General features: G+C 45.1%; 1 protein-coding gene across 4 annotated transcripts in view; it reads right to left on the reverse strand.

Moving 5' to 3' along the window:
* Positions 1-1,783: 1,783 nt before the first annotated feature.
* LOC8036230 (inner centromere protein-like) overlaps positions 1,784-21,779 on the reverse strand; it is a 28,132-nt gene continuing 8,136 nt past the window's right edge. The window contains exons 6-14 of one of the 4 annotated variants that reach the window (XM_040505239.2): positions 17,922-18,485; positions 17,045-17,137; positions 13,162-13,286; positions 9,444-9,599; positions 8,573-8,663; positions 8,451-8,501; positions 8,072-8,361; positions 5,426-5,568; positions 1,784-2,525 (exon numbers count right to left, since the gene is read on the reverse strand). In XM_040505239.2, the coding sequence (XP_040361173.1) occupies positions 2,359-2,525; positions 5,426-5,568; positions 8,072-8,361; positions 8,451-8,501; positions 8,573-8,663; positions 9,444-9,599; positions 13,162-13,286; positions 17,045-17,137; positions 17,922-18,485 (1,680 nt within the window). In that variant the 3' untranslated portion in view covers positions 1,784-2,358. Of the gene's footprint in view, positions 2,526-5,425; positions 5,569-8,071; positions 8,362-8,450; positions 8,502-8,572; positions 8,664-9,443; positions 9,600-13,161; positions 13,317-17,044; positions 17,138-17,921; positions 18,486-21,779 lie in introns of all 4 variants that reach the window. The other 3 variants (XM_040505240.2, XM_040222224.3, XM_040222223.3) reach the window with 3 other exon arrangements.

The raw sequence follows: 21,779 nt of genomic DNA on the forward strand, positions 1-21,779 counted from the left end.
CCCCTAGTAGGAATCAGAGTTGCACCAAAGTTTGCTGCTCTTTCAATCAACAGCTGCACGGGAACTACTGAGACTACCGTATTTATTCAAATATATACAGACTTGCGTCTCCTTTCAGATCAGTTTCTTGTTTTAAATTAGAGATTAACTTACAATTAAGAGAGAGAAGGTCGACCTGTAATAATCCTGAGCATAATTCGCGTGCCTATTGCACTACACCAGGTGCACCCGTGGGTCAGCCAATGCTCCTAGCATTTCGATGCAAAGTGAAGGTGTAGCTCGGCACACGCAAGCTGGCGAAAGGTGGTAAAGGTCGACGCGAGCAGATCTAGTGCCACGTTACTCTGCAGCCACGGAAGAGGGGCATGCGGCAGACACGATAATCAGGTGATCTTATCAGGAGTAATAGACCTGGTTCCGTTTTATCACAGTAGCCGCACTCAGCAATCCAACTATTTTGGATTGCAGTGAGTAGAGATGCTGTGAAATTCATATTTGTACAATTTTTCTTTCCTTCTGCTTCTCTGAATCTTTGGTTTGATAAAAAATTAAATATAATCAAAAATAATCTTGGCACAGGTGTGGCAGAAATCTTGGCAAAAATGGTACTTTGGCCCAAGATGTAGCAGACTTTCGTTCATGGTGCAATTTGGCACAAATGGCACAGCATTTCCATCACTGTTGACTTTGCAAGTCAAGTACTCTCTGGGGGTCGGTGCCATTCTATGAACCAGAAGGCCTTAGACGTTATGAAACAGACAAAAGCCATTCTTACAAGGATACACAAGTTTATGAACTGCATTGGCCCCATTCACAAGTCCTTAGTGAAAGTAACAGGTGAGGGGATTTGGTTTGTCAAAGGTCCTTAGTTTTCTGCTTTAGAGAACCCATGTCACAGCCCACATAAATATAGGAATGCTTGTTGCTTAAGCCAACTTTTGTCCAATGCGATGTCAGGACAGACATCCTCATCTGCCACACAAAGCGAATCTGTGACAGCGTGCAAAGATAGTACCACTAAATCCAACAAACCCACGTAAAAAAAAAAAAAAAAAAGAGCATTTGTTTAGCGTTTGACAAGGCCTAAAATGCCCGACTAAAACCAGACACAATCCGAAGCAAAAGTGTTCTGTTGACTGCCCCCTTGAGGTGATAGGTAATATTTTACAGCATTTGAAGCAACCGACAAATGCACCTTTGAACACTTCCTGCATTTGTGGTACAAATGTGGTGCTTGTAGCCGATGCCACAATTTGGAAGGTGGAGTTGCAACAGATTGCCAATGTCTACAAGGAAGGCCTCACCATTTTGACTCGTTTAAGGCAGTCAACACGTGTTCAACACACTCTTGGAACAGTTCAGAATTTAGAGGTGCCCTAAAGTGGCTTTTAAAAATTCGTCACCTTATGGCTAACATGATCCATTTGCTTCATAGTCCGAGAAATCCACAAATTATTTGCACAAACATTACACTTCTGCATACACACACTGGGAAGGCAAAGATTAATTTGTTGCCTTCGGCCTCCAAACCGGATCAAGCTCTGGTTCCGTCTGTTCATGCTCCACCTTGAACGGATAGAGACTGCCCTAGTCACTTTCCACCCTCTCAAATAAAGGTTCCTTCAAACACACTTTAAATCCCTGGTTACAGGTAATGCTCCACCAGCTTAGTTAAAGCATCTAACTTTATGCTTTATTATTGCCATCTAGCTACAAGCACTGCATCGAGACTTCAGAAACATACAAGCGAAAAAAAAAAAAAAAAAATTTCAACGCATATATTTCTGAATCAGAAGTATAAAATAGTATAAAGGAGGTGCTAAGGCAGCCTTTAATTGTTCATAAGGTAAAAAAGATGGACGCACAATAATAAAAGCGGTTTAAAGGACACCTGAAAAGAAAAGAAATGTTTTTTTTTTTTTTAAACAGTTTGGTTGGGACACGCGTGTCAAAAAATAAATTTTACGCGTAAAAGTAATTTTTTAGAGCAATATTGACGGCGCGAGACGCGATTTAGTTGGCAGTCACCTCCTTTCCACTTGTTTTCTCTTTCGGCATATTGGGCGCGTGGAGGAGAGGTGGACCGGCTTCGCTTTCACAAACGAGATGGTCATTTCGGAATGACTGCCGACGTCAAGTACTTCGTGTGCAGAATTTCAAATAAATTTTCCGCCGTCAATATTGCTCTAAAATGTTTTTTTTTTTTCCTTTGCGCATTATTTATTTCTTGACACGCGTGTCCCAACCAGAGTGTTAAAAAAACTTATTCTTTCTCTTTTCAGTTTTTTTTTTTAAGAGTACAGAGCACAATGTCACACTTTTATACACGTTGCCTCAAGTGGCAACAGAGAAGGACTGTTAATGCCCCTTGGTGGCCCAGATGGCAGAGCTTGTCCTCTTGTGGAAGTACTTCTTCGACACAGAGAACACATTGTCAAGGTTCAAGTTCTCGATTTGTCCGAACATACGAGAACCGGCCGGGCGAGCTCGGTGCTGCGCCGTTACCATCCTGAACAGTGGGACAGCTGCAGAGCAAAGAACAAAGCAGGCAGGTGATTAGAGGGAGGCTTCGCTGCTCTTCAAATACCGTAAATGAGTTTATTTTTCGCGGGCTCAAGGTTTCGCAAATCTTGCGTAGTGCAAGTTTTGGAAATATTATGCGGGCACAGAATTGTTCGATTTAGAGCAATGCACAATGTGTTCGTTACCATGGGCTTGAAGATATTCGCGGGATAAATTTCTTGCAATACTGTCAACGTCGCGCCGAGAAACTGAGGGAAAGGAGACGAGCGTGCGGGCACGTCGGAATGCCGAGCTCGGTCTAGAATTATTAGTGGGTAGACCTAAAGCTAGTCGCCTTTGTCTTTTCTTCACTGCACTCGTTGAACATGTTAGAAACACCCATACCTATTGTCGGGAACAAAAGTCTGGATAACATGGGAGCGCCGACCTAATTGCACCTTCATGCACCCCGACGGCGTGGCGCCTGCTGCCGAGACACGCACACAGGTCCGTTCTTGTCTGCTGTCCCTCTCGTTAGCTCGCTTTAGTGCGATGTGCTCTCGACCAAATTAAACCGCGATAGAGCCGCTCTGGCAGGTGCAATCGCACGACTTTCGCTCATTGCTCTGGACAAGTGGCTGAGCTTGCTTGTCGTTAGACCCGGGCCGTTCTCGCGACTCTTGTGCAACCGACTTGGTGGCGCATTAAAAAACATAATTTCTAATGCAGTTATTTGTGGTTCGAATAAATATTTTGTGCTTATCCGACGCAGTCTTCTCCACTCATTATTCGGCACTTTACCGCATGCGCATCATAATGCTTGATCACTTGGAAGGAAACGGTCACTGTTTCGGCCGGTGAAATTGGACAGATCTACTGTGGATAGGAAGCATTAAGAAATAACTAAAAGATGAAAACGATTAATTCGTTGCTGAGTCGATAGTGCGAAAGAGTTGCAAGAACGGTTCAGGCCAGAGACCACGCGAGCCAGAACATTCGTTCAGGGCGATGAGAAAAGATCCTGTAATCGCGACTGCCAGAGCAGCACCTTTCGGCGTTTTAAAGGGCAACTTTGGTCAAAAATGAAACTAAAGTAAATGACTGGCATCACTTTAGTGGCACGAAATATGATCACAGCCAAAGTATTACACTAAAATGAAGCCACATACTCCACTAAAACCGATTTTAAAGATGCGACCAGCAACTCTTTAGCGGGTGGCAAGCGTGTTAGCTTTGAGTCAAGGAACACTGGTGCAGTACCCTTGTGATGTCATATAGTGGTGAAGTTGCGGTTGACTGCTTGTACCCCAGCACCTTTGTGACGTCACGTCACGGCCGTATGGCCGATGATCAGTGTTGCGATCCTTTTAGCAGATAGTTTCGGTTTTTCCGTAGACACTCGAAACCAAACTTTGAGCCATGATATTTATAAAACTACACACAATGTCGAAACATAATCATACCTTGTACTTCAGGGACACAGCTCTAGCTAAAAACAGTCATAATTCCAAACTAATAAATATTGACTGGAGTTTCCCTTTAAAGTCGGTCAGGAGCGCATCATGTTGGAGCTAGCAAACGAGGGGACGGCAGTCGAGAAAAAAAGCGCGCGCTCACCGCATGGGTATCATATCAGCTCCCTACAGTACATATTTTTCAATATTGTAATCCTGTACACAAATGTGCAAATAAGCATTTTCAGTAAAAAAAGGAGCCACCACTTTGCTAGCACTGGGGAAAACTGGGGACGGAGCGAGCGGTCACCGGTTCGATTCCCGCCGAGAGACAGTTTTTTGCAGAAACAACTAGCCATGTTATCAAAACTTCATTACAACATTTTGCGATGACAAAGCCCTGGAAACAACCCCCAAAACTAGGGGTGTGCGAATACTCGAATTTGAATCGAACAGAAAGTCCCCGAATAATTCGACTCGCGAATCGAATTCCTAGTATTTGGTAACTCGAATATTCAATATATTCGGCCAAAAACGTGCGGTCGGCGCGGAGCTGACAAAAGATCAGTTTTTTCTCCCGATGTTAGCGCCGTGATGTTCGGCAGACCATGCGAGAAAGACACCTTGGTCCTACCATTCCACAAAAATCTAACGCACAGGTTAGAAAAATGAAAAGTAACGAACACCACAAACTTTATAGCACGCAGATTTACTCATGACCGTGACGCAATCTAACCTTGAATCCCAACCGAAACATCCCGTTTGTGCTGCTTCCACAGAGGAATTGTTGAGATTTTTTGAAATTCTGTGCCATGCCTAGTTCATTTCAGGAGTAAAGCCCCTGCTTTCAAATTGAAGCACTGATGTAAAACACTTGCCACACTCACAGAAATCAGCAACTGTAAGATCACAAAAAGAAAACCATGTTAACAGCGCCAATGAAACCGGCCGAGTTGTCGTCGTCGTTCTTTCGGAACCGCAAGCCGCAAATTCCAATTCGGAACGAAACGGAACGTAAAAATAGTGTGCCTAGATTTGAGAGGGTTTCCAACCGTTCGATAGCCGCGTTTGAATCACGAACTGCGAGAAGGTGATGAAAAGACGGGCATGCGTCGTCGCTCTTCCGTTTTTTTCACGCGACTACACAACACATGCGCACTTACGACCAATCTGCACTGGAGCCGTCTCCGTAGTTTCAGTTTCGCTTGCTCCCTCTTTTAAATCTAGGCTCCCTAAAACAGGACTGATGGACGGAAGAATGGATGCATAGCGGCAGTTGGTTGGTGACTTGTGCCACCTAACCAAATTTGTTTTTTCTTACTTCAGATTATATTGTTTAAGTCTGTTTACTCAGATTTAACACAATAAAAAAAAAAAAGGAACAAAGAAAAGATATTTATGGCACAGCTAAAGTCTGGCACTCAACCGCGAAGGTGCCAGACGAAACTGGACCAGAACAGCGTGCTTACATGTTGCCCAGGCTGGCACTTCCTTGTGCGGCTCGCTGTCGTCGTCTGTCTCGTCCCCGGAATCGAGGTCCTCTATGTCGTAGTTGTCTGGATGCTTGTTCGGTGCTGGAGGAAGCTCGCTGCGATGGGGCGTGATGTCATAGCTAATCACAAATTGCAAAACACACACACACACACAAAAAAAAAAAATTTAGAACAAGGCAGAACAAGTCTAATCACGAGTACCACCCAGTTCCTTTTATCACTACGCCACACACCTAGGATGGCCAGCAGCCCACATTTGGTTTTACCAACATCTGCGAGCAAAGCGTCTTCGCAGAACGTAGGTCGCTGCTTCACTGGTCCCCCAAGGAGCTCGTCGCCGAGACCGCCCTCTGGAGAAGCGAGAGGCTACGGCCACCGACAGAATGAGAATGGCAGAGAGGAGTTTCGGTTGTCCCGTCTCCAACACTAGCAATCCTGCCTTCGACGACGCTTTGGCGCCTTGCACGCCCTGCCCTTCTCACTTTGCCGGCGACTACACGCCTCGTTCCCAATCGCGACTGACTACAGTGGACACTAGGAGTCGTCGAAGCCAACCCAACGCCGCACACGTGGCGGTGCCCCGCGACTTTCAAGAGAGGTGCAACGATGTGCATAGTCGTGCGGTACATCCGCAGCGCTGGATTAGCTGGAATGACTCGTAGCGTCCGCTGCGGTCCGCCGCAAGGAGAAACGGAGTACAATGCAATCCACTTTAACGATTAACGATAAAGAGAAAACCCGAAACTTCAATCGTTATAGCCGATTATCGTATCTGGACCAGAAACTGATCATTTCCAATCTAGGAACTCCAGAAACTGATCATTATAAGCAGTGCATTGTTACATCTGGTATCGTTATAAGTGGGTTGCACTATAGTATATAGCAAACTGTTACTGACACCAAATAAAAAAATAAAATCGCCCCCCCTTTTTTTTTTAGTAGGAAGGATTTCCATGTTCCTGTTACAAATCTCCCCATTTGTAATAAAAATAAAATAAATGTGTTTAGAAGGGGGAGAGACTGCCAGCTCAATCACAACCATTTACCGCAGGGATTCTGATACTTTTTGATCCCACAGAACCCCAGGAAGCCTAACAAACTGCCATGTTTGGAATTAAACTGCCATACTTAAGATAAAAGCGAAGCTTTTGCCATTTGGTCATGATCAGCAACATTGTGTAAAACTTTACGATTACAAAAACTGGCATGGGAACAATAAAGATGTTCATTGAAGTCATTCGAAAGCTTCCACCAAGTGCCCCAGCTAATTTAGTTTTAATTTATACTAAGTGAAATCTCGTTAATTCAAACTAGCAAACAATTCAAACTAACATGTAGGTCCCGTTATATGTGCTTCCAGGAAGGAAAATTCTGACAATTCAATCTTTGCATTATTCAAATGAAGTTTTGGTACCCCTCAGGTTTAAATTAATGAGATTCCACTTTATTCACTACCGTATTTACTCGAGTAATAGCCACACTATTTATGAATAAGGCCCTTGCTTCTACTTTCCCGCAAAGCACATATACAGCCAATTGCCGTGTTGCGCATAAATAACATAGCGAATAACCATATCGAGAACACGATTCTCCATACAAATGGAATCTTCATAGATGGTACCTTCGAGCGAAGATGTTATATCTGTCCTGTAAGCAGCTGGAATCATGCTGTCAATCGCGGTGATTGGCAATCCGCGGAAAAGCGAACCCTCAGGTTTTCTTCATAAACAATGCGGCTATTACTCGAGTAAATAGGGTATGTCGTCGCACAGACGGGACCTATGTATGTAAAGCTGAAAACGAAACGAGTGAAGACCTAAAGAACAGTCCATATAAACCTGACCATGCTCAAGTATACTTGATAAATCTCAAATTAAAAAAAAATCGCCAGAAAAAGGTTTGCTGTCTATCATACACATAAGCTACAGTTCTATTCAAAAATTTTTACTGAAAGAGAGAGTTGTTACATATATACGTACTCACAAAATTTGCTCCTCCTCCTTTTTTCTTTTTCGTCATATATTCAATGCCAGCCTGCGTGGCATCTCACTTTGAAGGAGGGCTTTCCTCTTGGCAGGCATGTGTGATACGGCAAAGCCGACTAGGCATACAATAATATAATGTAAAGTAGGCATGCAAAATCGCGATGCCTACTTTACACTCCTCGCTTCACTGCAGTGCGCTAAAGCGTGGTGAGGGGCGCACTCAAAGCTAAGCTGTCTGAGCAGACCACGAACACGAGAAATATTGCGAGATTTACGAGCGACGTCGGCGTTCGATACAGAGATTAAATCGAGCAATACATCAATTCAGGAGACAGCCGAAAGTTCAAAACTTTCGCACGAGCTCGCTGCAACGATTCAGCCATCTAGCGGGGCCCAAGCTATCCTACTTTCAGTAATAGTAAAGTGAAACTATATTTTGGCACTATGTTGGCCGAAATTCATATTTTGGCAAAATATAGCGGGGCAAACACATTGCTGTAACTATCGCATCGCTGCAATCGCTTGTTTAAGCGAGTGCAGCGATGACACAGATCCGCAAAGTATGCAAATCAGGTTCTACTGCCACAGCAATGTAACAAAGTGTATGGAAGTAAAAAAAAGTGAACAACGAAAGCACCTGGTTGCTGCAGACTTTGGCCTGGTGGAGTTGCTTTGTACGGGTGTGTCAGGGCAGACAGCCTCCACGGTGAACGTAGAGTTCATTGTGAATGTAGAGTCTGCAGCCGCATTAGGTTTGCTCTCGCCCGCTGGCGCGCCGACGGGTGCCTTGGGGGCCGAGTCCCCCTCAACAGATGACGCCTGGCTCTTGAAGCTCTTCGACAGGCTGTTCAGCATTGCCTGCTGCTGAAGACTGTTGTTCAGCTTCGCCTTCTGAGACAGGCTCGTGTTTGGCTGGCCGAAGACGAGCTGCGGGAATGCAAGGATTCCTCTCTGCACTTTGTGCAACAAGACCAAGGAGTCTCGACGAATGCGACTCGACTGACAAACAAACAAACCATGGCTGCATCTGCATCCTGTTTGCCGTGATTTCTGGGGTTCTTTGGCGCCTGAAAAGTAGAGTACCCGTGTCAGGAGATTCCCAAGCACGATGCAGACAAGCAATATTTGAGTAGCTCACAGGGGACAGAAACTTGGGACGGAGGCTCATGGCGGGAGACTCCGCTTTCCGCTTGTGCGTGGCTGCCAGCGTTGCGACGTCCAAGCTGCGACTGAAACGTGCATGCAATTACTTGACTGCGTACGAGCAACACAAACAAAGATCTGGCGAATAAGCGAGTTCACGAGTGGCTCAAGAAGGTCACCAAGAACCAGTTCGACCGACACTGTTGCCAATCATAAGATGCAAGCTCTATGTGGCAAGCAAGTGCAACTACACTTGTAAGGGGAAGGCAGTCAATAGGGGACATTTGGGACACCAAAAGATTCGACGCTCTACGATGTTGCACAAACAGGCGGCCCCCTCAAAGTGAACTTGTTACCAACAGAGAGGTGACAGCCAGACTGGCTGCGACAGGTGGCACACTTGGGGTGAAAATGCCACCTGTTGTAAGCTGCTCAAAGTCAAAGAGACAACAGTCAAAGGGACTCACGCAGGAAAGGCGCTATAAAGAGAATCTCAGAGGATGGGAATAGCGGCTGTCCTGTGTGGCTCTCCTCAACTTTGTCTATACTCCATGCCACCTTACGACAGACCGCAGCGGACGCTAGGAGCCATCCCAGCCAATCCAATGCTGATTGAGTGCTGCGTGACCTTCGGGAGGGGCACCCGGTTACGTGATATCTTCACAGCGCTGGATTGGCCGGGATGGCTCGTAGCATCCACTACGGTCCATCGTAAGACGACACTAAGTACAGTCCATCTGTGCATTTTCAAGTTCTCGATAAATAACTCCAGGTTCTCCTGGAGGGTTGGACGCTTTGAAAGGCTGTGCCAACCGGTGTCCAGAGGAGAAGGCGGAGAAGCCAGCCTTTGCCAGCAGGGCACTCACTCGCTCTGTTTGCGCTGGTGGAAGGCGGCCCGCTTCTTCCGCCGCTCCTCCTCCTTTTCTTGCTCCTTCAGTGCTCGAAGTCTATCCGCTTCCAGCTTCCTTGCCTCTCTCTGCTGGCGAGCTGCATTTACCTGTGCCAGCTTCTTCTCGTGATCCCTGCAAAGCCAGAGGAGGAACATTACCCTGCCTTCCCGGCGGACCTTCAGACGCCGAGACACTCAATATCTCCGAGGTTATTAGCCTTTTTAAAGGGGTAGTGCAAAGATTTTAATGATGAAAGAATTGGAAATTTGTATTTTTTATATTGCTTATCCAAGCACAAGGAACCGAAAACGCCCCGAAACTTGTTCCAAAAAACTGCTATTCCGGTGCGTAATTGCAAAGAAGAAAACAAAATATTTGCGGATCTGCAGCCGCTTGTGGTGGTTAACAGAACTGATGTGTGACGTACACTGGGGGATACGCGGAAGTGAGCAAAACCTGTCCCCCTCTGCTGCTACACCCGCCGTCAGCCCCGTGGCTAACCGTCTTTAATGTCGATCGCTCTCTGCGACCTTCGACGACGCTAATCCTTTCAAAGTCGACAATTGTGGAAGCAGCTGGAGCTCTGAAAGAGAGAATCCAAGGGGAAACCACATGATTCCCCAGAGTATGTCAATCGAAAGGCGACGTGGAGAGTTGAGAGGCATTTTGACCTTCAATTTGTTTCTTTTTTAAAATAAAAACTAGCGCTCGCAAGAAAATATGGTTTTCTGCACTTTGTTCCATAGGCGATGCAGATTAATTTACGCAGTTAATTGGCCAAAGTCTAAAAATCGTTGCACCGCCCCTTTAAAGGGATACTTCAACGAAATTTGAAATATTCCCGTCGTGTTCAAAAATAGGTTGAATATGATCCACAATATCCGTAAATGACAATCGCACGTTTGTATTTTGATCCTGGTGGCTGTCTTTTTCGTTATAAACGGCCTACTCTGGCAAGCGCTCGGAGAAGGCCCAGCTTAGAGCACATGACATCCAACGCAATCGTGACGTAGGTCGTCTCAAGACGAGCGAAGCTACGGCGAGGCTGACGCCTTATGGCCTAGTCGTTCCAGCCACTGAAGCGGCTGCTTTTGTACGAATTTTGAGTGACGGGTTAATCTCCTATAATCTTCTAGGGGTACAATAGCGACTTCTGCGACACACAAAAGGCATTCTCGGGAAGAGGGGAGTTCCTCCTGCCCCTCTTCTCTCGTCGTGGCCGGAGACGAGACAACCTCCGTCACTAGCTGTCAAGGTTCCTGGATGAGCATTACAAACGAGGCGTTAGCGACATCCACCAGGTCCTCTTTGCTAATTGTTTAATTCGTTTTAAAATTCCTTTTCGAGACTTTCTTAACAAGAAATTGGTATGTTCCGTGTGATACTGCTCCTTTGAACACATAGAGGCCAAAAAATGAGCGCCGAAATTTCGTTGTAGTATCCCTTTAAGGGTTGCCCCTGTACATGAGTAGTGGTAGGGTGCCTCAATGTCTTTCTGTTTAGAGTGATGCCGCCCTTTGTAGTACCCAATGCCAACAGCACGCGCTCAAGGGTAAAATACAAAGAAATCGACGAAAACAAAATGTCGCCATAGCACAGTCAGCGCCACAAATGCGTGCAGGGACATGCCCTTTCACGCGCTTCTAAACAAAAAATAAAAATAAAAGTGTGGGACAAAATGGCAAGATGTCTCCACCCTAAGCAAAGCGCACATGAAGGCACCCTAAGTAGTGGCGGTTCCACATTAAAAGTTCATACCTAAACGCGAAACCATCCGCACCCCAGGTAGTGCTGTTTTCCGCTACATCTCCAGGGAACTATACAGTCGAACCCGAATACATTGAATTCAAAGGGGATCGTAAAACAGTCTGATATATCGATAATTTGATATACAAAAATATGCTACCTTAAGCTCCAGTTGAAATCTTCGTGCATCTCTGCTAATACCGAAGGCCGCGACAAACGGGATCTTATCAAATATAGAGCCTTTAAGAGCCACTAAATACAATAGAGCTCAGCTGGTGAAGATCACAAACACCGTTGTGTTTACGCTTCGCCATGACCTCCACAGAGCGCTGGCAACAAAACATGAAAATAATAATAAAAAAAAAGAAAGAAAAAGAAGCGAGCCGCATAAAAAGAAACTCTCGATTAATGGGATAGAGCAGGGGTGGCCAAGCTGCGGCTCTTCACATGTTACAGTGTGGCTCGCGGTTCCCTCCTCTACCCTACCCCCCACCCCCACTCCCCTGCCTCCCTCCCGGTCACACGAGCAAAATGGAACGCGTTTTAAATCGAAAGACAGGTTGCGGTTTGGTAGTGTTGTGCTACTGCCACCCAATGTACAGTTGGACTGCTTATGACTCGGATAGCTTGAAAGTAGTTTGAAGAAGAATAAAGCTTTATGTTTCGTTTACTGCTCTGGACAAAAGTTTGACAAAAGTCGACCAGGGGTGGGTTCCGACGCTCTACGGGCAAAGAGTGAGTCATGGGCTTTGGCAGCCCGAAAAATTAATAAACTGTTACCTGAACCAAATCATCGGAGCGAAGCCCGTTATTATTACGAGACAGTTCTTTTCGTGGCAAATTCAAGTGCCGGCCATGAAAATCACATTTCTTCGTTGATTTGTCTGCTGCAGGGCTAGGACTACAGCACCTTGGATGGCTCACCAGCAACAGATGCCATCTTGTTTTGAAAGCCACCAACGTCACGTCAGCGTCGCGTTGTGATTGGTTGCTGCTTCGCAATAGTGGTTGGGGCAAATGGGCCTCGAAGCTGTTGGCAGAAACGCGCTCAACCCCAACCGTGTGGCGGTTGAGAATGCGCAGATCCGCTTCCAGTGTGAACGCGCCATTAAATCAAGAAGCAGACAATGCAGCAATTTTAGTTTGCTGAAACTATGAATACCTATCAGGTTGTATTAGCCAAATAAAAACAATCCACCAGATCAGGAAAGTTTTGGCAATCTGAGGAGTGTTGGTACGGAGGGTACTAGGGCTCCACCTGATTGAGCCACTCTATCAAGCCACCTCATGACACTTTGTTTCAGTCGAACGCGATCATACTACTGGGAATAAAAATTTTCTGCAACCTCCTTACATCTCCAGTTGCAGAACATGAGAGAACACTATATGCAGCAACCCACTGAATGCAGCACTGTTTGACCAATAACTTTTACAGGCTCCCATTATTATATTTGTAGTTCTGTTTAGATGATACCGAAAGGGCTTCCACATTTTGTAACATCTCGGCTGGCCTAGCAGACAGATGGATGCAAAAGATGGATACAGTGAGCGCAAAAAAACTTCCTGGGGACACCCAAAAGTCTGTTTGAGGACAAGTTTCTGCCACATTTTTCAATCGCAACAATTGACAGAAATAAAGCATAAAAAAAAAAAAAAAAGCAACCTATCAAAAATAACAAACCTAAGAGATCAACTTTCCTTTACACAGAATCTGTGACAGCACACAAACAGTAACAGCACCAATTTCAGGAACATGAAGCACGAGGCAATAGCCCAATTGCGTACTCCTATCCAATCTGCAGATAGTGTGAAGTACCACGGCAGAGACGGCAGGGCCAGACCTTGCCGATCGTAAACAGCAGTTTGGAAATGTGCCGCTGAAGACCGCAGCCCCACACAGAGAAGAAGTGACTAGCATCAAGCTTGCCACATGGAAACGAAGCCTTACCTCTTCATGGCTTCGGTCTTCATCTTCAGCAGGCCCTGCTTACGCTGCTGTTCAGAATCCGAGCTGTTGCTGGGGGTCCTCTTGCGCGCCACATCCGGGCTCTTGCTGTGGAGCCGCTTGCGAGACTGCTCGGGGTTCAGGCGAGAGGGCGGACCATAGGAAAGGGCAATTAGCTGTAAACCTGCTATCCTCTCGATTTTATGTGCATGCCATGCTTTGTTCTCACTGTTTGTTATACTTCACAGAACTGACAAATTATAGTTCACACCTTTCCTCGTGTAACACCCACAAACGAGCGTTCGAAGTATAAAAATAAATAAACAAATAAATAAATAGGTAAATAAATAAACAAACAAACACAAACGTAAACATCTTCAACAGAGACTTGTCCGGTTAGGGAAAGACGGACGAAGATTTGAAACTTGAACCGAACTGTAACGAAAACAAAACTTTCAACGCTGGTGCACGTATCGGCCAGTTACCTTTTCTGAAAAACCGGTCAGAGTGAGGGAGCTTGCTTTCGAGTGGCGGGGAGGTTGGCTTTTAAGGGGGGACACTACCTTGAATTGCACCTTTTTTTTAAAAAAATGCATATTTAGAACTTTCAAACTTTTGGCATGTATGGATGACAAAGAACAATCTCACAAAGCCTTGTCAACGTGCGCTAACAAACAATGTCACAAAATATTATTCTTTATATGTTGGTGAGGTGTGCTGCACTGCGTAGCACTCGTCATCCACAAGTGAAAATAGCTGAAAGCAATGTCAGTATATCAGAAGACGTTTGAGGAAGACATCACCTACAATGGTGGAAAGAACTTCTGACATTTAAGAAGCAAAAATAAATTTTAAAAATGTCATCACGAAACTTCAAGTGCATTTATCTCAGGTTCACTTTTCAGTGTCAAATATCAGTTCAGGGAAGCCATCATTTCATAGTCAAATTATGCGTGCAGATATATTTTGGTTTTTCTATATCGAAATTTTCTGGAGAACACGACTGTGAACTTACTTTCTGCATTTTTCTGCTCTTTTGTTATGAAAAGTTTATATTTCTTTTAATCAAATGTACACACAAAAAATTTTTTCCATATTTTTTTTTTTTGTGAATAAATTTTATAATTTTTAAAATTTCTTTTCATAATCGTCTGAAGCAAGTATTCTGCTGTATGTTCCAGCAAAGAAAATGGCAATTTTCATTAACCTTTCTAAACGATAGCTTTCCTCAGCAGATACACTTTTTTATTATGAACTTTTATGTAACTCATCGTGGGATAAATTTATAGGATTGAAAATTTCCACGGCATCCTTGTCCAGTGCTATGAGTACACCCTACGAATTTCATGCAAATAAGACAAACGGTTCAAAAGTCAGCCGTCCGGAGTAGTGTTCCCCCTTAAAAGGGGTCGTGAAACAATATCGGGTTGGAAAGTTCACGATCTTACAGAGGTGTACTGGTCCTAGTGTGGCTCAAATATACTCACGCGGACCGCCACTTATTCAAAAGCTTCTTGGTCGCGGTGAAACTGCGAGGATAAAAGGTGACTATTTCTTCCAGTTTTGCCTTTGCAAAGCTTGATGACGTAATTGTGGGATCAAAACTACCTGTCCGACGACGGTCAAGCGCGGCTCATGGATTGGACACAAGAACTGCGCGAGCACGACTTTGGCTCGTGGCAATCAATGCCTTGGCGGACACGTGGGTAATGCCCCGTGTCCAACCACTGCAGTGATGAGAATAGCCGAACTCTAGCAAAGCCAGGAGCTCAGCACGCATTTTCTACTTTGCCGACCCCAGCGCGTGGCTATGTGTTGGCGGCATAGGGTAGGCATCGGGCTCCGTGGCTGCTTGTTCTGGCTCAGAGTTGAGGGGATGAACATGCTCATATTTCTCTAATTTATTTGTTGACTGCCTTTGCTTAGAAAGAAAAAACTGAGGCATGTTTATTCAGTTATTAACATTAGGAAGTGATTCTGAGTAGTTATCATTGAAAGTAGAAAAAGTGAGACGTTGAGAAATCTCTGTAATGCAAAAGTAGAATGCAGCTCTTGAGGAGAAGGAGGAGGGTACGGAGGGGAGGCTATGCCCCCCCCTCTTCCTTCCCTCCTCCTGCCGCTGAACTTGTTATGGGTGACGTGACGCGAAGTCATGACGTCATTTTCTCCGCTAAACATAGCGGGAAAGCGCCCCCTAATGCAACGCACACAGTTACGCTGACGATGACGGCACTCAATCCCGAAACGGGCGCCTAAAGAGCTGCGTTCTAAATTTGTTTCATGGACCCTTCAACATACCATGGACAAACAATGTCCACAGTTGTCCTCCCCCGACAACACTCACTTTGTCTCTGGCTGACAGGAAATCGGGGGCGTATCACCCGCACTCGGTTGACCGCGGCGTACAACTAGAGAACCCATATTCTAATAAACGCTGCTGGATCTGAATCACCATTTGGTAAAGCCCCGCTTTGGGGCGTCCGCCCCAACAATTTTGGGTTTTATGAATTGCAAAAATGAGCTACAGTCAAACCCGTTTATAACGAACAGTTGTTCGTTATAAACGTTGTTCATTATAAAAAGTACTTTTTACATGCCTTTTTATTTAAATTTTCCGTCAGTTCAATATTGACAATAATTCGCTGTACGTGGTTTCGTTCTAAACGGGTTTCACTGTATGCATCGTCGAACGCTCGTTTCCTACTGAAATGTAGCGCTAGAAGTTCGAACCAGATGCCAAAGTTTCAGAATGAACCATTCTTTTGCACCTGGTCCGGACCACTACCCCTACATTTGGATGGAGATTGAGTGTTAGGCAATGGAAACTTTATTTTTGCAAAAAAAAAACAACAAAACACTGTAAAATTGTTTTTTTTTGTTGCTTTCTTCGGGCCACATTGTAGTATTAATGTTGGGTACAGCCAGCGAATGAACCTGGCATGGCACCTGTCTACTGGTCGCCGGATCGGGTCTTTAGTGGCTCATCCCTGTATGCCTAAAGGCTTATTCACACGACGCATCCTTGCAACGTGCCAGAGTTTAGCGAAACAGAGATTTCGCAAAATCGACCTATTCCCACGTAGAGCTCGACGCGCGAAATCTGCGACATATGGACTCACGAGAATTCTGCCAAACCTTGTCATCTGTACCGGGAATATCAAGCGTTTTGCATCAAAATGATATGAAGTACGCACAGTGGGAAGAGACAGTCTGCTTTATTAATGCCGCTCAATAATCTTAGCCAGATTAGTCTCACTGGGTTTACTAGTCCTGCCAAACCCGGAAAAGACCGCGAATGTGAAAGAACTGGCGGATTATCTCTGATATTTTTGCACCACTAAAAGAAAGTTATACACAGTCATCATATTTATATATGCGGTACTTGCACTCGTCGTGACTGTTGATGAATCTGCACCGCGCCACCAACCCATACTGCTAGAGTGTCGTTCACTCATCACCCAAACGAACCGCTTTTCCGCTTGTTGCTCGCCGCCATGTTTGCTTTTCTTTTTTTTATTTGGATTGGATGCAGGATGCAGAATTGGCCAAAAATCACTCCTCCAAAACTCGCTCCGCCTCAAAGGTCAGACATCATAGCGAAGTCGAGAGGCCCATTGGCAGCATCCGCGTTTCTCCTTCGGGTGATTGACAGGCCTTGATGAGGTTTCAGGAAAAAATTGCTCCAGAAGTGAGGAAGACTCGCCACTTTTTTTCTAGAGGCGCGCCACTTTTTCGGTTGCGTTCACACGGGCAATCTGCTTCGCGAAACCTAGTTTCGCGACACAAGATTCGCCAACAAGATGCATCGAGTGAATAGACCTTAAGACGCGACACTCTTTGGGTGCAGCCCCACAAACATCCCGGATGATTGAGCATGGCTTCTCACCGTTCCAGGCTCGCTCGTAGAGGGCCTCACGAGCTGAATCGACGGTATGCCAGGTTTGGAGACAGCCAGGACCTTGCTGGAGGTGGCCTTGCCCTGTTTAGTTGCAGGGAAGGCATGGAGAGATTCTGCTTATCATACTCGAACAAACAACTCCAAGTAACTAAATCCTTGGAGACTTTTCGTCTCTGACGATTTCAAAGGATAAGACTGACAAAAATCTGGGGAACAATTGCCAGGAAATGTTTTGTCAATTCGAATTTATCCGGAAAGCTTCAATAATGAAGGTTGATACGTCTTCAGACAATTCACGTTAGTCTCGGCAGAAAGCTGGGGCGGCGGACCTGTCCCAAGGCTTCCTTTCAAAACGTCGGAAAACTGACAAAAGGGGCAACTATCGCCAATTGTTTGGGTGAATAGATCAATGTTGCGGTATGTTTTGGCTATGAAAGAAGCTAATAGGCACGTATCACCGGCCAGTTCGGATTATGCTGCCGTAATGCGTTGGTGGAACTAGTCATCTCGCACGTGCATGACCTTTTCAACTGCTCTGCACGTGGGGATGACATGAGCCACTTCTAGCACTGTTGCCAGTGTCCTGCAAACTAGAGTCATGGCAGCGTTACGCACGTGTTGAACGCTCGGCGAGATCGGTCTACTAAAGCATTGTTCAACCCGCAGTTCAGGTTCCGAAATTCCATGTGCATAACAAAATATGCGTAAAACTGGCAACTGCAACGCTTAAAACAGAAAAGAAAAAGTTTCCTCAGTTTTGTGTGGCCAGACAATCAAATTCATGCCACAATATTCAAAGCAGGTGAAAGAAAAGAAAAAAAAAGATTAAGAGAATCAAATGCATGCCACAGGACATTGCACTCACTGCCTTAGCTCCGGGGTCGCCACGAGCCACCTTGGGCCTGCTCGGCGGCAGGGCAAACTTCTTTACCGCTGGCGAATCCTGCCAATCGCTGTCGTCCTCACCTCCCGACGTTAACGTCGACGACAAATCTTGGGCCGTCTGCTTCTCATTCTCCTCCAGCTGCGATGCCGTGGAGCTCCGCATGATCCGTTTTTCGGCGAAGGAAGACTTCCTCTTTAAAGCCTTCCGCGTAATGGTAGAAGGAGTCGCGACTGGCGTGGGAACTGCGGTGGCCTTTGGTGTAGCCCTTGATGGCGTTCCTTTGGATGGAGTCGGGACTGGTTGCACATGCTTGACAAGCTTCTGCTCGAAGGCCCGAGCCTTCTCTTGGACGCTGCACTTGGCATAGGGCGAGAACAACTGGCGCGCCCTCGTTGGAGTGTGTTTGGCAGGCGAGCCGAGCTGCAGGGCTCGCATTGCCTTCGGCACCGCCGACAACGGGGTCTTGCTACTGTCTGGCACCGTGTGCTGGGCGTTCCCTTGGGCGTTCTGAAGCTGCCGCGTTTGGGATCGCGTCATGAGGGGCTGCAAACGTGTGGGATTAGACATGATGTAGCAAGCGCAGAACTTGCCACCATACTTGAAAGTACTGACAATATGTTGGTTGTTGATGGATTCTTTGTAAGGTCAAAGACTGAAAGATTCGGGGCCAGGCGGAGCTCTCCTCATTCCAACGGTAGAGGGGTTCTATATCTTTTTGACCTCAAAGAACCCGTCCCAGTCTTGGCACTGATCCCATAAAGTGGTGCAGGATCTTCGAGACCTTGTAAACAGTTGTGTGGCAATGGATGGTCGGGGCCTGCTAAAGCAGTGCTCAATCTGGAAAACGCTTTGCTTGGAGGACGGACGGTTCAGTAAATTTTAGAGCATGGGGAATTTATAAGGGTACCTACCCTGGAGAATCACTGGATACACACTTTAAAAAGTCATGCGTTAAAGAACTGTTTTCCGGCAATGCCTGGCAAAAATGTCAGCCCGAAACATTTGCTTCTCCATCTCCATAAAGGATCCCTCAACAGCTAGGGGCGTTATTCTTAAGATTATATCACTCACCAAAAGGATATTTTTATCCAGGTGCAGTTCCCTCAAAGTACAGTATCTAACAATACAAAAGAGCTATTTAAAGAGGCAGTTCTATGCAGCCATGGTGGATTTGCTCTGGTCAGACTCCAATTGCATGGGTTGATGGCATAAACAAACCTTCGTTTTCTTCCTTCTCCTAAAAGAGTGCCTCCGGCTAAAGCATGCCCAGCACAGCTGCATATACTGCCTCAGCAAAGGGGTATTATGAAGGACTGCACCGACATAGATATGCAAGGACGTTAGCTCCCGAGCCCGTGCTTGACTACATATTGTATTTCTTAAATTTTGTAATGATGGCAACTGACATTCCTTAGTCCGATCGTTAGCGGTGCAGCAGATGCACCATTCTCCGATAACTAAAATCAGGGCATAAAGGGCGGAGGAAACTGAACGAGCTTTTCATGTAGCCAGACCGGGGTCATTGTATATCTGTTTGTCTATACACAGGTTGTAAGGATTGAAGTACCTAGCCACAGTACACAATTTTCGTTCACAGGACGGCTTCTTGATGTGGACGACAAAGGACTTCATTAAAAAAAGATTAAAATTTAAAACAATGACAAGAAGCGTTCAGCTTTTCAACTTACTGGAGAAAGAAATCAATATATTCAGGAAGCACAAAAAAGAAGAACGGGCCTGAGTAGGTGCTCGCACTGGATTACGCTTCTTACATGTGTGGTGCACAGTTCGCGAGCCGGGCCAGGAACCTAAGGTGACATTAGCACGAGATGTACAGTCTCCGGCAAAATGAAAGACACATTCGCCGATGCTGTTTATGCAGCGGTGCCAAGTCCGCCTTGGCTGGACGCGCTTTATTTTGAAGGAGAAAATAGAACAAACCTTTATTTATTCCCAAACCAAAGCAATGTATGCCTAGCCAAAGCAAGTCTGCCTAGCCATCTAAAATAAAATCGTCAAATCGCTTTTCCATATTCCTGAAGGCTGTACAATCTTTGCATAAAGCTCGGTGCGACAAAGTGAAGAAACTAAAAGGCTACAGAGACATGAAGTGACTGCTTTCGCTGCCTTCTGTGCATGTGGGAATCGTTGCGTCTTGGCATCAGAGATATCAATCAGTCTTGAACAAAACCCAACACTTTTAGTTTTAACTGCACACACTCGTTCAAACAGAAGGGCCACCGTCTCGGGTTCACTGCTCGCTCGCTTGGACTCCAGTTTTCGTTCTGTCCGTCTCGACTTACCAACTTCGTTCTGTCCGTCTCGACTGAACTTCTCGGCTGCATCTGACCGCTGCGGAGACGATTGAGCTCGCCCCGCGCGCTCAATCGTCTCCGCAGAGGCAAACCGATGCCGTTGTCAAAAAGTTCCAATATTGCGTAGCTCGTGAACTGGACTATTTAAGGTAAGACAACATATTGTTTTACAAGTGCATCCTAAGTATATTAGCGTCATTTAATAAAAGTGACTATTTATCGCTAATTGGTGTTTTGTGCTCTGTAAAAAATTGTCTTCGCTTCATGTAAACTCAGTCCATTTTCCTCACTTGTTTTCTGCAAAGTGCATTTCCTTCTTAAAGAGGGGCATGTGATGTTAAATATTTTTGATAGACACGTTGACAATAAAGGACAGGCAATTACAAGGTAATTTGATCGCACGTGACAAGACGCACCATGGATTGGCGCCCGTGCCGGATGCTTCCTGGGTGTAACGGAGATGGGCCTATAGCGCGAAGGACCGGGTGTGCTGTATATGTCTTACGAGCTGTGTATAGCACAAACAGATATATGGCCCCGGTCTGGCTACATGAAGAGCTCCACCGCTTTATCCGCACTTTGTGCCCTGACTTTAGACATCGGATAATGGAACATCCGCTGCACCGCTAACTATCAGACTAAGGAATGTCAGTTGCCATCATTACAAAATTAAGAAAATACAATATGTAGCCAAGCACAAGTGTTCTCAATCAAAATGAATTTACCCACTGCATTTGAACACACAAATAAGCAGTATAGTCATTGCAGCAAAGCCGACCTGTGGAAGCTGTGTTTGGCCGTTCGGAGAACGTGGGGGCAGTTTAGATTGCTTTTAGAGAAGATACAATAAGAAAAAAAAGGGGGAAATCGCATAGTTCATATGATCATCAGCAATAAAAAAATTGAACAAAATAAAAAATGTCCTTCTTCGATAAAGTGGGTTCAAAATATTGGTTAATTTCATTTTCGACGATATTTCAAATTTTATATAAAAAATTTATTGAAAATAAAAGAAACTAAACTTATGCCCGTCGATAGCCCATGTATAGGGCTACACCCGCATGGTATTTGGTAAGCAACAAATATAATAACTTACGAGTTACAAGGCTCTGAAGATGTCACCGGGTTGTGAAAGAGACAATGTTTGGAATTTTTTACCTCAATAAACAAAAATACAAAAGTATCTTCCTTTGAACTAAAAAATATTTAAAATAATATACAAGAGCGCAAAAAAATACTGTGAGTTTTGTATGCTTTCCATATACATACTAGCGTACAGAACTGGGTAGAAAAATCACGGAGTAAAAAACAATTTTCACCCTGCTCCACTCAATAATTTTTTGTGAAACAAAATATTTTTTAAAAAAATTTTGAAAAGCGGTTTTGTTCTTTCCAGAAATAGGGTGATTACATATACTCTTTTAAAATAATTGAAAGACCCACCCCGACAAGCGTGTTTGATTTCAAACGAAACTACCCATAAACAATGCTTTAGTAAAAAAGAGACAAAGTTAATCCCAGG

Source organism: Ixodes scapularis, unplaced genomic scaffold, assembly GCF_016920785.2.
Source record: "Ixodes scapularis isolate PalLabHiFi unplaced genomic scaffold, ASM1692078v2 PGA_scaffold5__190_contigs__length_132052651, whole genome shotgun sequence".
Classification (NCBI taxonomy): domain Eukaryota; kingdom Metazoa; phylum Arthropoda; class Arachnida; order Ixodida; family Ixodidae; genus Ixodes; species Ixodes scapularis.